This window comes from Panthera leo, chromosome A2, assembly GCF_018350215.1.
Source record: "Panthera leo isolate Ple1 chromosome A2, P.leo_Ple1_pat1.1, whole genome shotgun sequence".
NCBI classification, from domain to species: Eukaryota; Metazoa; Chordata; class Mammalia; order Carnivora; family Felidae; genus Panthera; species Panthera leo.
Window position 1 is genome coordinate 166,592,084 of NC_056680.1, and position 14,394 is coordinate 166,606,477.

The window sequence follows — 14,394 nt, forward strand, 5'->3', positions numbered from 1 at the left end:
CCTCTTCACACCACCCAAACCTTGGGCCCCAGCTGGTGCAGGCGGGCCTGGTTTGGGGCGCAGCACTGGGACCCGCGCGTCCACCTGGGACACGGGAGGCCGATACCCCTGCCCCGACGCCCGGGCGCTGTGCTCGGGGCTCCGGGGGCTCGGCCGAGGACAGGCACGGTGGCAGGCGGACTCAGTGTCAGTGGACAGGGCTGTGCTGGTCTCCGTGACCCTGGGGGCTTCGGAGGAGGATGCAAAAGTGTCTCGGCGCTGACCCTGTCCCAGCCACCTGGGGTCGGGGCTAAGTGGGTCCGAGTAAGGGCTGTTGCAGCTGGCCCTGGGGGGCGGGGGGTGAGGGCGGGGCGGGGGCAGCGCGGAGCGTGGCGGGAGGGGCCGGGCTGGAACCCCAGAACCCTCACATTCCCAGGACTTTACCAGAAGGTGTGTGTGTGAGCACACGCGTGTGTATTTCCAAGGGAGCACGATGAACAGAGTTCCAATACACAGAGATTTACTGTGTCGCTGTTACGAGCCGTTGTGTGTTTCCCGAATTTAATCAGGTTCTAGAATTGCACGCGGTAGGTGGCACTTTCGTTTTCTTTCTGTAAGATTACATCTAACAGTTTTCATTAAAAAAAAACAAAACAAAAACCCGTGGTCTCCAGCGACCATTTCATAAAAACGCATCCCCGAATCACTTGGCGGTGAAACCCCCAGTGTTGACAAGTGGCGTTAGGACCACCCCAGACAGAGTCTCAGGAGGCCACTGGGGGAGGGGTGGGCATCCCGGTGGGTGAATTCAGAGCCTCCTGGAAGGTGGGGCCTTCCCTCGCCCCTCACTGCGCCCTGCCCGCCTCGCCCCTCACTGTGAGGGAACCCTCCCAGATGTTCTGGTCTTTAGTGCACATCGGGCCCTGTAAACATGGTGTGGAATTCTGGGAAGGGCCCCCGCCTGCTCTCGGCAACCTGCGTGCCCTCACGTCCGGAGCCGGAGCGAGGGAGGTGGCTCCCTCCTCCCCAAATAAAGACCATTCAAATGTGAAATCAAAAGTTTAATCTGACACCGTTAAATATATTTATATATCTCGCACTGGAGGATTTCTTTTGAAACATAAGAATTAGAAATTACAAGTAGGTATATGCTTCCTATATTCAGATAAATTGGTTTCTATTCATTATTGAGATTCCAGACAGGCAAACACATCACGGATCTACTGCAGTGCATGACAGGACGGGACCACTTACAGACACAACGGTGTTGGCGTCTTCCTCCCCAGCCAGAGGCCGCTCTCCCAGCGCGACCGTTTCTGGGATGCAGTGTCTATTGGGACGGGAAGGGCGGTGTGCACGAAGCAGGGCGTGGGGGGGCCCGGGGATGCGCTCACACCGAATCCTAGATGAAGCCCAACAGTGCGGAGCTGTCTGCGCCCCTTCCTGGATTCCATCGTTCCGAGTTCAGCGAGATGAACCCCGTTTCCGGGGGCGGGCGGTGGCACACCTCACGGTCAAGTGCTATTCCGGCAAGCCCGGATCGCCTCTGGACGCCTGTGTGTGTCACACGAGGGTCCGACCTAGGCGACGGGGGGCTGACGACCGGGGGGCCTGCGGCCGGCACTGCCACTTTGCTCCCCGCTGCTACGAGCTCACGCAGATTAAAACGCCCGTCTCCCCGCAAGTCCTTCCAGGAACGGGCGCTCAGGTGCTCTCCGGATGCCGGCAGGGCCCAGGACATCCCCTGAGAGGGGGGAACAGGTGCCTGCTGGGGGGCTAGAGCGCTCCTCGGGGACCGGGAGCTTGGGACCTGCCAGACTGTTCCCAGATTCCGGCTGTCCCGGGGGAGAGTGCTCTTTAGCTGCACCTGCTGTTGCGACGTGTGAATCCGTATTTTGAAGTTAAAAGTGTGGCTCCCCAGGCGGGAAAGCGGTTGCCCCTGGAGGCCCCTGCCGGTCCCTGGGGGTGGGTGGTAGAGATGGGCCGTGGACCTTGGAGTGGGGGGGGGGGGGCACGTCAAGCAGCCCGGGTGGGAACAGAGCCGAGATGCGGTGACGATTTTCTTACTATTTGCCCCAAAGCTGCTGAATGTTAGTAACTGTTGCTCGGACTCCCGAAGAAGCCAGTGGCTCCTCTAGGTGAGGAGCGTCTCAGAGACAAATGCCACGCGTGTCTGCCATGCCTGGTGCCCTGCCCGCGTCGTCTGGGCCCCCTCCCTGCAGAGCCGGCCGCCCTCCAGACTCACAGGTCACAAGCCAGCCCTCGGAGGCCGTGCGGAGTGCGAAGCCTGCTGCATCGTTAGGACGACGCTGTTCGCAATTAAGAATGTGAATGTGTGCTTCAAGGAAAAGGGTTTTCTTTCAGGAAAGTGAAACCGGATAAAGTGATCGCCCCCTGTAATCGCATGATTCCACCCATCTCTCCTTACTGTGATTTGGTTGAACGAAAATGCGCATTTTAACCGGTAAACTGCACCGACCAGGCAGTTGTGTCATTCCGGGTGCGGGCGCCTCCCGGCCCGGGGCCCCCCCGCCCCGCGGCTCACTGCGGGAGGGCCCTGAGGATGGCGTTGACCTCCTCCGCCACGGCCGTCAGCGCAAACTCGAACTGGCCCTGGAAGGACAAAAGCGGGGGAAGCCGTGAGTGGGGCCGCTCCCCTCTGGACTCCAGCCCTTAGCTCTGGTGTTATTCTGCAGAAAGGTCGCATATGTGCATAGAAAGGAGAGGTGTGCGGGATCCTGATGCCGGCTTCGGCTTCCCGGCCTCGATCGCCGCACGGTGCTTACGGAAGGTGCTGGCAGGGGGAGCCGAGTGAGGGCACACGGGAATTTCTATTTCTGCAAGCGTTCTGCAGCTCTGAAATAATTTCAGAATTTCAGATAAAAAAACCCCTAGGAAAACAAAGCGTGCTGTGATTGATAAGGTCTCTTCACGCTGATCATACGAGGGGCTCGTCACATTCCCGGGGGCCACAGAGGGACGGGGGCCGAGCGTGCATGGTGCTGGCACCCGGGTGGAGGTCCCCGGCTGGGGCAGGTGCCGCTGGGGGTCGGGGGGCACGGCCGGGGCAGGTCGGGAGTCTTCACGAGGCTTCTGGTTCCGTGTAGGATAGGTTTGTGGTTCTGTAGGAGAATTAAGCTACATTTGCCTCAGTGCTTGGGGTTGACTTTGGCCACGAAGAACCAGCCAGGTGGCCCTGTTGAGGTATTTTAAGAAATCCCCAGCTCACAATGTGTTCAGCTTAGTCTTACAGCCGTGTGGCCCCTCGGTTCTCCCCGGAGCGCTTGGGATTTAGAGCCTCTCCCCCACCCAGGGCCTCTCCCCCACCCAGCTCAGACCTTGTGTCACGTTTGATTTCCACAGTAACATTCAGACAGAACAGGGGCTTGGGGACTTCTGGCACTCTCTGGGGGAAACAGCGGGACCCCAGGAGGCAGGGGAAACTCCCTGCAGTCCCGGAACCGTCACCCCAAGGCACAGGGGACACTCCTCTGGGCCTTGGGCCACCTCCATTTCACGAGTGCCGTTTACAACTAACTTCAAGTCCCCTTGGGTACAAAGAAGCAGTTTTGCAAGGGCATCTTTTACGGACTTTCGGTCTTTGGTGGAGGCTCGTAGCCTCTGAGAGTGAGGACGACCTTGGCAAAGAGGAGATTCTGTACTTCTCGACTTCAGTGCTCTCACGGAACAGGCGTGGGAGCTCCTGCTGCTGCTGGACACGGGTGTCTCTGAGCGTCAATGGAAGGGACCGTCGTCTTCACCGCACTTCCAGGTCGGGAGCAGCCCTGTCTTTCTGCCTTTTGCTGCAGACGTGGCCTTTTCAGTAAGTATGCAAATCAGCCACGCCGAGGCGCTGGAGGACCCCGGCGCACCCGGGGGACATTTGACGACCACACAACAGAGCCGTGGTTCTGAGGGCCGGAAGCAGGGGAGTCTGGCAGAATGTTTAGTGAATCTAGAACATTCTCCTGCAAGGGTGCTGGGGTTTATCATTGACATCTTTTTATAAAAATGTGATGTTGTCCCCTTCCCCTGCATCTGGTGCATGGAGGGCTCCAAACACTGGAGATCTGCCTGCATCGTTTTCTGTTGAGGTTCGGGCGGTTGCTGGGACCCCGACCGACCCTCCTGGGAGGGGCCCCTGTCCCGCCTGGGACCTGCCTGGGAGACGTCCAGTCCCCTTCCCCTCTGCCCTCGCTCGGAAACAACCGCGGAAAGACGCCCGAGGGCTGGCCCACAGTACCTTTGTCTGGACCATGCCGGGTCTCTGGTCCCTCAAGTGCTCCAGGGTCGCGGCGATATCAATCTCCTTAGCGCCTGCAAGAAACAACGAACACAAATCGGGCTGAGTTCAGACACGAGATGAGCCGCGCTCCGCGGTCACTCTCCTGCATCAGGCCCTTCGGGCTCAGAGGCCAATTGAAAATGATTACACTCATTCCTCAGCAGGCCTGGCAGGCAGCTGCGATTTCGGTGCTCAGAGAAAAATAAGGCAAGGCGGTTTTCATTAGCATTGATTCAAGAAAGCCGGGCTAAAAAATTGCTGTCAGGAGCCCAGAAAGATACTTGCAACAGCCACATCACTATTAGAAACTAAAATGTGATTTTTTTGTGTGGCATTTTAAAGAATGTTTTAGAAAGAGAAAGTATATAAGCTTTAATTTCAATTGCATAGGGTCTTTTTTATTTCACGTAACGAAAGATTAGACTAATAAATCTCATCCATCTGAATATTGGCTTTTAAATGTGGAGCTCCCAGCGAGGGTTCCAAACGGTGAGAAAAGGCAGAGGCGGCCCTGGCTGTATTCACCGGCCAGACTTTCGCGGAGAGGCCCCTCCCCACAGACAGCATCTGTCTCGAGCCAGGTGATCCGGGCTTCACAGAAATAATACCATTGGAGTTTGAAATTTTGACCTTATTGTTGTTGTTGTTTTTTAATGTTTATTTATTTTTGAGAGAGAGAGAGAGCATGAGCAGGGGAGGGGCAGAGAGAGAGGGAGACACAGAATCCGAAACAGGCTCCAGGCTCTGAGCAGTCAGCACAGAGCCCGACGCGGGGCTCGAACTCATGAACCGAAAGATCATGACCTGAGCCGAAGTCGGACGCTCAACTGACTGAGCCACCCAGGCACCCGACATTATTGTTAATTCAACATGTATTTTTGTTTTTCTACTTCTAGTAGATAGAGAGCAGTGCCGGCTCTCAGGCCCGCAAGCTTCTTACAGTTTAAGAAGCATTTTACACAAATGCAAACCGTGGGCAGGGGGAGCAGCCGTCACCTCCCAGGTGGCCTCGGGCCCACGCGCCGAACCCCAAGCAGGTGCGATGTTGCCAGCAGCACCTCGTCACCAGGGCCCCCGCCGCGCAACAGCTCATGCCCGGTCGCACGGAGCAGGTGGCCACGACCGTCGGCAGCCAGATGGCATCAGGCGGATGGGCCGAGAGGCCCCGCGTCTCCAGGCCCTTCTCTGTCTGCACCCCCCAAGTGTGCACATCAGTCCCCTGAGGCACAGAGCCAGGAGAACGAGTTTGAAAGCTTCTAAGGTTGTTAGAACGTTTAAAGTCCTGTGGTTCTGTGGCTTACGGACAGCAGGTGCGATGGGCATCGAGGGAGAAAGATGGGCAGGGGAGGGGCTGGGAGGAAACACGTCCAAAGCAAACGTAGCTGCACAGAGGGGAGCAGCAGGAAGTACGGACAACCTGGCCGTATGTCCCCCAGACCAGGAGCCCGGGGGCTGGGGGCACCGCTCGGCCGGCACTGAGGCCGGCCATATCCATGACCCCAGTCTCCCCTTCCCTGTCCTTGAGCAGACACGACAGGAATGTTCACATCTCTCTCTCTCTCTCTCTCTCTGTCTCTGTTTTTAATGTTTATTTGCTTTTGAGAGAGAGAGAGAGAGAGAGAGAGAGAGTGGGGAAGGGCAGAGAGCAAGGGAGACACAGAATCCGAAGCAGGCTTCAGGCTCCAAGCTGTCAGCACAGGACTCGACTCGGGACTCGAACCCATGAACCGTGAGATCATGACCTGAGCTGAAGTCTCAGGTCATGCTTATCGGACTGAGCCACCCAGGTGCCCCATCATCTCTAGGGCTGTAGGGACAGCGCTGGGCGCGTCGGGAGCTCCTAGTCAACGCGGCCGCCTTACGGGAACCAAGCTGCCAGGTAAGGACCGTGCTATTGGGACACTGAGTTCCCCCATGTCTTAAATCAGGGCCTTATAGGAAGGGGAAGAAATTCCCCTTCTGGACCAGCCAGACGTCCCCCAGGGAGCTTGGCAGTCGGGTCCACTGAGAAACCCACTCAAGGACAAGACAGGGGTCAAGTTCTGGGCGTGCTGGTCAGCTGGCCTTGAGGGTTATAGTTTTTGGAAGCTGACGAGGCCACAATAAACAGTCTTGGTTTAAAGGGAATCCGTGAGTCTGAGACCCTCGGAAACAAAGGAGGAGTCTGCCCTGCTACCGAAAGGGGGGAAGGAGGAGAGAGGAAGTTTTGGGGGGGGGGCCGGCCCCGGCCACGGTGTGTGGTGGCTCCCGGTCGCCGAGGCTCCAGGAGCCGCTGCCTCTCGTCGCCTCCCCACTGGAGCGCCCTGCCCTCAGGGCCCGCTCGCGCGTCACAGGGACAGCCGTGCACAGAAACTGGCTTCTTCAAGGAACAAGCTTGCCTCAGAAGGTTAAACCCGACGCGGAGGGCGAGTGAGGGGGAGACGAATGTAAAAAGAGACCCCCAGTGAGGGGGACACTGAATGTGTCCCGCCCTCCCGCGTGGCACTTCCGTTCTCCGGCCGGGTGGGTCAGCACCAGCGCCCGGTGCTCAGGGCTGTGCCGGGATGGGTCCCACAGGTGCGGCCACGGCCCGGGCACTCGCTGCGTTCCCCTTCCCCAGTCCGGGGCTCCCTGCCGGTGTGGGTAGGGTCTCAGGCTGGCACAGAGCGCTGGGGGGGGGGGGGGGTGCCCTGCGGGGCCTGGCCACGTCGTAATTCACAGGAGCCACGGCACTCCAGACGCGCGTGAATGGTGCTTCACAGATCCCGGGCGCTCCCGGGAGAGAAGTACTTCTGCTCGGCGACATCCCACGCTGGCCCCCAGGCTCGCGCAGGGCTCCTACCTTCTGCGACCGCTCGCCTCCTGACCACGGGTCCTGGATTTCAGAAGCATCCGGTGCGGGGGCAGATCCTTCCGAAATGAAATCCCAGGGCTTCGTGTAGGATCCAGACTTAGATAAAAAGTGTCTTTTTAGGGCACTTTCTTTTAGTCCTTCAGGCTGGGTGGAAAACCTCTTTCAACAGCTGTTTTATTCTGAGGCTGTATGGAGGCCGTCCCTGCCTGGAAGCCGCCGGCACGGGCTGGGGACATGCGACGTGGCCCGGTGCTGCCTCTGGTCGCACGTGCGGCCCTCCCTCCTGGGCGGCTGTCGCGAGCCTGCAGGATCCTTGGATGGATGTACGAATAAACTCTCTAGTTTTATTACATCGTGACGCCCTCTGGACCACTGTTCGTGAGAGAACGTGAGAGAACATGGCTGTCCCCGGAGGGGTTCGAGATGAGGAACCAGCCAGGGACTGGCTCAGGAGCCCACTTTTCCTGGAGCCAGAGTTGGACGGTGAGGAAATCAAACCGATACTTAAAAACGTCCAGAACGAAATTCAGGCGAGTGATGGATTTATCACGTAAAGCCAGCCGGGTGATGCGGACGTCCCCTTGCTTGTTAGGATAAGACCATTAGTTATTGGCGACGTGAGCAAAGGGAGAAGTCTGCAGAACTCACGTCCGTGGTCTGTCCCGAGCAGTGGAGACACAAGGGGACGCGGTGGGAGCAGCCGCCACACCCTGTCCAGTGGCTCCCACGTGCGGTGGGGCCTCGCGGTGCACGGAACACAGAATCTGCATTTATAAACAGATCCGTGAGGGTCAGAGGGTGGAGAAGGTGTGTGGGTCCTTCGCTACTTTACGAAAGGCTTTACTGAAGGCTAAGAGATTTATTTAAATCCTCCCAAATCAGGGAAGCTCCCTCTAGTGCATTGAAAAGGGGACCCTCTGTTTAAAAATTTCGTTTTGCTGACAACATGTTACATTCTAGGGGAACAGACTATTGGGTGTGGTGCTCACGTCCAAAAGCCTATAATTAGTCAAAGAATCATAACCTACAAAAAGAATCGCACACCCAAGACAAGACACTGGTTTCCAGTGTTTTCTGTCTGAAAGCATCATGACCCCAACACCGGAGTGCTCCCTGAAGACCCCATTCAAGGCGGCTCTGCAGGTGCGCCCCCCCCCCCCCCCCCCCCGCCCGCCCCGGGACCCAGGGCCATCCCGGCTCCCTGTCCGGACCGTCTTCCCCGCGGCCCTGCATGGTCCACTGACTCCCCCAGGGCACCATCCAGTAAATACTGATCTCTGCCAGTTTCCAGTTCACTCAGGGTCCACTGGTTTCCAAGTTTACATATCAGCTGAATCCATTTTTTAAAGTATTTAGAATTTTTTAAAATGTTTATTCATTTTTTGATAGAGACAGAGTGTGAGTGGGGGAGGGGCAGAGAGAGGGGGAGACACAGAATCCGAAGCAGCTCCGGGCTCCGAGCTGTCAGCACACAGCCCGACGTGGGGCTTGAACCGTGAGGTCGTGGGATCATGACCTGAGCTGAAGTCGGACACTTTACCGACTGAGCCACCCAGGCGCCCTTCGGCTAACTCCATTTTTAAGACAGGAAAGGTTTTCTAGCTCTAGATAAAAGGCATTAACCATTAAACATTTTATTGAAGTATGGAAACTGATTTTTGCAGGGAAGGAATCAACCTGAGGTTAAAGGAAACCAAGTTCGTGGCGGGGTGCTTCGCTCTCTCCTGGCGTTTGCTCCCTGGTCCAGGGGGTCGTGTGGCCCGCCCACTTGTGCCAGCGTCAGGTGCACACGCCTGGGCGGGCCGTGCTGTGTCCACACACAGCTTTCGGCCCCCTGCTACCTAGTGAGGCCGAATACACGTGAATCAGTTTTGCCACAGAGTTTTTACCCAGAAGGCTTGCAACCTGCCGGGGTCCAGTGTGTTTTCTTCCAGGTAAAAGAGACAATGTGTGTCAAGTGTGCAAGGGGGAAAAACTGTTACTTTGCACGAGGAAGTGGTCTTGCTTCCGCTCCAGGGGGATCTGAGCAAAGGAGCCAAGTGGTGAGATGCTGCCCTGGGAGAGCAGAGCTCCTGGTGAGGCGGGGTGGGGGGCCGGGGTGTGGGTGGCAGGTGAGGAGGGGTGGGGGGGGTGACATAGGGTTGGGGGGTGAGGCGGGGGTGGGGTGGGGGTTGGGAGTGAGGCGGGGATGGGCCGGGGTGGGGGGTGGGGGTGAGGCGGGGGTGGGGGGTCCGGGGTGTGGGTGGCAGGCAAGGAGGGGTGGGGCGTGAGGTGGGGTGATGTAGGGATGGGGGTGGTGAGGCGGTGGGGGAGGCGGTGAAAATCGGGGAGGATTTCTGCTGACCTTGGAGGGGAATTGCCAGATCAAAGGAGACGAATCTGCATCCTATTCACTTGAGAGAATCAAGTATGCCAGAACCCACCCCCAAAATATTTTTCATGTTTTTTATTTCTATTTAGTTTTGTGTTTGAGAAAGAGAGAGAGAGCAGCGAGCACAAGCGGGGTAGGGGCAGAGAGAGACGGAGACACAGAATCTGAAGCAGGCTCCAGGCTCCGAGCTGTCAGCACAGAGCCCCATGCGGGGCTCGAACCCACAAACTGAGAGATTATGACCTGAGCTGAAGTCAGACGCCCAACCAACTGAGCCACCCAGGCACCCCTTTCTCGTGTTGTTTAAAAAGCAAATTCCGAGTCATTTTTCAGGAGAAACTGAGATCCTTCCACATTTTTATAAAATCTGTAAGTCAGACAGAACCAGGGCTCGGCCAGCGTGCAAGGTCACTGCAAGGCCACCACCCTTTGTACTGCCGGAGGTCGTGGGGCTCCCAGTGGGGCCCGTGGGCCGGGCACCCGGGTGGAGGTGAGCGCGCTGGTCGTTAGGCGTGAACAGGGACGGGTGGGGGGACGGCCCAGCGCCCCGGGGACCCCGGAGACCCTGCCCTGCCAGGTCCCGCTGCCTCTCCCACCCGCCCCAGGAGCAGGTACCGTGGGCTCAGGGCAGGAAGGAGATGCAGAGGCAGCGAGGGATGCGGGAGCCCCCTGGACGAGGTCCCACGCAGCCCAGAGAAAGGCCCGTGTGGTGACTGCGTGGGGGTGGGTCCTCGGACGGCAGCGGGACCCCCACCCCCGCCCCGCCGAGGCACCAGAATCGCCGTGGGCTCGTGTTCCTGAGTCCGCGGCTCCAAGCGGGTCCTCCTGACCTGTGAGGTTGGGACACAGAGGCCAGCCAGGCCGCCCCGAACGGAGGAACGAGTCCTTTAGGGCGACTGGCCCTCCGCGGCTCACAAGTGGGCCTGGCAGCCGCCGCTCGGCCCTCAGGGCGATTTCTGCTCAGAGAGTCGGCCACGCGGCAGGCCCTGCCCTGGAGCCCGAGGCCTGGCTGGGCTCCCGCTGACGGCGAAGCATCGGGACCCTCTTCCGTGGACTCCCCTGGGCCTCATGGAAAGGGGACCGCGAGGGGTCTGTTCCACCGGCAACACTAGCACGGCGTGTTCTGTCCGACTCAGTCCGGGTGACCGTGGGACTCTGAGAGTGACAGAGGCCCAGCCCCTGCACCGCTGCCCCGGCCAGACGGCACCCGCTCCTGCCAAAGGCCTGACACCACATGTTCTCCCCTTGGATTAGCCTGGCCTATGGTGTGCGCGGATGGGGTCGCAGCCCCGAGACCTGTCTGGGAAGGGGGCCCCCAGGACGGGGCCCCCACCTGTCTGGGCTGCAGCTCTGTGCACGGCCTCCGACCCTGTGCGACCCCATGTGCCCGGTGCCCGCTGGGGCAGGAGCGCGCCGGACGGCAGGGAGCCGATGAGGGGGGAACACGCACACGCCGCCCGATGGAGGCGACTTGTCCAACCGCGGTGCAGCCCACGCGAGGCCCCCGCCACCCCGTTCCAGACGCGTCTTTCAGCCTGAGATTGTCACAAAGCTGGAGATGAGGCATTTGCACCGTGAAGTCGCGCTGAGGCCACGCTGTCGGTGAAATTCATTTTCTGCCAGCTCTTCACGTTTTCATGCTTCAAACATAAGACAAACACGTTCCCCTCGACACACGCCATTCTCTGTGGCCTTGTCTGTGGCCACGTGCATGCCCACGGCGAGGGTGGGCTCAGCCCTCCCGCACACCTCCTCCCCTCTCCTCCAGCCGATCCTGTCACTTCCTAGTCAGTGACCCTGCCCTTCCAGGCCCTGAACAGACCCTTCCCCGGCTCCCCCGCTCCCCAGGCCCAGGGACCACAACCACCACCCTGTCTCCGCAGGCCTGACTCGGAGGGTCCTGCTGCCCTCTGTCGTCTCAGCCTCCTGGGCTCTGCCATTTGCAGAAAGACCAGGGATCTGTGTCGACCCGGCCAGCCGGAGGGGTTCTGGAAGTCGCCAAACCTCTGAAATCTGCTTCCTCAATTTACAACAAGGTGTCACAACGTACGGGCCTCAGGTCCCCTTCTGTTCCGGGGGCCACAGTCCGTAGATCTGGTCAAGGCTCTGCCCGGGGGGGCGGGGCGGGGGAGGAAGTCACAACCCCTAAGCTGCATCCCAGGCGAGGGTCCTCGTGGCTCTCGCCACCCCTACGAGCTGAACACGCCGTCTGTCTCTCTCCACGGAGGATGAACTCGGGGACGGTGACCTGGTTTTCCTGCCTTGTTCACCGTGCATTCCGGACGGTGTGCCTGGCAGGGTGTTCAGTAAATACCAGGTTGAAATGAGGCTTCCGTGGCTCTGCCACGAGAGGGACACTGTGGCCTGGTGGCAGTGACCGTGAGGCATCCAGCACCCGTGACAGAAAGGGGCCGGGGAGCCGTGGTGCAGCAGCGGGGGGCAGCCCGAGCCTCGCGGTCACAGAGGCCGCTCGGCCCCGAGAAGGGCAGCGGCGAGACGGGAGAGCTCAGCAGGGCCTCCGAGGTCCCGCTGCTTGAGATGCCACGCGGGCGCCTCGTGGAGAACAGACGGAGGCAGAAGCGAGCGGGGCCGGGAGAGACAGGGCGGGAGGCACCTGGGGATGCCCACCAGTGCCGTTCCCCAGAGCCGCGTGGCCCGGCGGGACTCCCCGCGATGACAGAGGTGCTCTGTGTCGTCCGCCACGGCAGCCACGAGTCGCGTGTGGCGTTGGGCACGTGATGTGTGGCCAGCATGACAGAGGCACTGATTTTCAAATTTTAATTCACTAAGTAGGCACATGTGGTTAGTGGAGGGCTGCTGGGTTTAAAAAAGTTCAAGGAGCCATAGGATATTATCTAAGAAAGGTATTTTGATAGTCGACAGCACTATCATGTAGTTGAAAGTTGCCGGAAGAGTCGACCTTAAATGTTCTCACCACAGAAAGAATCGTAACCACGAGGGGCGATGGAGGTGCTAACTAACCTTACCTTGGTAATCGTTTTGTAACAAATACATTTATCAATTCACCACGTTGTATACCAGAAACTTACACAACGTTCGATTGCAACTATATCTCAGTAAGGTTGGGAAAAACTTTTAAAGGCATTTTGATATTGTTACTGGTGACAGATACGGAGTCCTGATGTACAGGCACTCGTGCGGGCGGTATTATTCAACCAGTCTGGCTGAGCTTTGTGATCTGTCGTGTCTCTTGGTCTCCAAACCTAGTACCCCGTCTACTACTCTGAGCTGCTGTTAAAAGTTAGCATGTCTGGAGGCGCCTGAGTGGCTCAGCTAAGTGTCTGACTCTTGATTTTGGCTCAGGTCGTGATCTCACAGTCCGTGAGTTCGAGCCCCACATCGGGCCCTGTGCTGACATCTCAGAGCCTGGAGCCTGCTTGGGATTCTCTGTCTCTCTCTCTCTCTCTGCCCCTCCACTGCTTGCACTGTCTGTGTCTCTCTCTCAAAAGAAATAAATAAACTTAGAAAAAGTTAACGTAGGGGAAAACCTTTTTTTTTTTTAAGTAACAGCCATTGTAACGGGTGTATTCCTCATACCAGACAATCCATGGCAGACTTTAAAAAAGGGGCGGGTCTGTTTGTTGGCAGGGAAGAGGCAACCATAGGGCATCGTTATCCAGGACACGGGCTGTCAGACGAGCCTGGGTTCACGTCCCGGCTAGGTCACGTGGCGGCTGCGTGACCTCGGGTGGGGGAAGCCCAAATGTCTTTACCTGACGAATGGTAATGAAAGCGTTAAGTCCGCAGGGCCGTTGTGGGATAAGCACTTTCAGTGTCAATACGTAAGAAACAAAGTTGGGGACAGATCTTCTAAAAAACACTCTGTGTGTTTCCCACGCGGATTACGTATCGCTTTCGGGAGAACGTAGTCGTCACCGGCCGGATGAATGCAAAGGGTGTGTGCTCACACACGAGGCCCAGAGGGACACACAGCGAAGAGTTAAGAGTCGTCCACACCCGCAGAGTGTGCCGCACTCGGGCCTCCCCGCACACACGCGGGCGCGGCGGGCGGGAGGGCGGTGGTGTTCACTCAGGGCCGTGCGGCGGGGCGGTCGGGGGGTGGGGTCGGTCACGGCCCCGCACGAGTGACACAGCCGGTCGCTGCCACCTCACGGTGACCCGGCCGTGGGGAGGCACCGTCCGCCTGGCGCTTACAATGCCTCTAAAAGATCGCAAGGAAAAAACCCAAACGTGGCCGAGACGTCACTGACGCGCGGAGAAGGCACAGCTTCGGAAAACGTCTCGGCTGCACGCGAGCCGGGGTCTCCCGAGCGGGAGGAGCGCGCTCCCCGGGCTATGCTGATGCGGGACGGACGGACGGAGCCGGCGCGGCAGGGACGCAGGGACGCGAGGAAGGTGTTTACGGGTCGGGCGGGGGGCCGGGGGCCGCTCGCTTTGATTCCAAACGGCATTGTCGTCCGCCTGCTAACAAACCAGACGGCGGAGAAAGCAGGTGAATTGCGCCTTGCTCATTCTCCAAGGCCCCTGAAGAGGACGAGGGCCTTAATCCCCGAGGGCCCCGTGTGAACGCGCGGGGCTCCGCTCCGGGCCGCACGCGCTCCCGGGCCCTGCCGTCCGGATCCAGGGGCTCCGGTGTCAGCGTGGCGCACTCGGCAAGGCTTGGGAAAGGCGTCCTTTGGTCCCCATGCGATTCATTCCTTGGAAGAAAAGGAAATGGGAAGAAAGGTTTCGTGTCCGGGCTTTGGGCCTTTGATCATTTGACGAGCGAGGTCTGTGGCGCGGCCTCCGGCTCTCAGGACAGACAAAGGCAGCCCGGGCGCGACAGGCCGGGCCAGCTTGTCCCAGAACAAAACCGGGGGCGGGGGCGCAGTGTGGCGGCCTGGGAAAGACCCACTTGGCCGGCGAGGGGCCGTCCTGCCCTTTGATCTCTCCTGAGACCGCGGC

General features: G+C 58.9%; 1 protein-coding gene across 9 annotated transcripts in view; it reads right to left on the reverse strand.

Annotated features, from left to right (window-relative positions):
- Positions 1–1,027: 1,027 nt before the first annotated feature.
- The window catches only part of PTPRN2 (protein tyrosine phosphatase receptor type N2), an 811,978-nt gene continuing 798,611 nt past the window's right edge, over positions 1,028–14,394 (reverse strand). For all 9 annotated transcript variants that reach the window (XM_042927240.1, XM_042927243.1, XM_042927244.1 and 6 more), the window contains 2 exons: positions 4,223–4,296; positions 1,028–2,592 (listed from right to left, as the gene is read on the reverse strand). In XM_042927240.1, the coding sequence (XP_042783174.1) occupies positions 2,521–2,592; positions 4,223–4,296 (146 nt within the window). In that variant the 3' untranslated portion in view covers positions 1,028–2,520. The remainder of the gene's footprint in view (positions 2,593–4,222; positions 4,297–14,394) is intronic.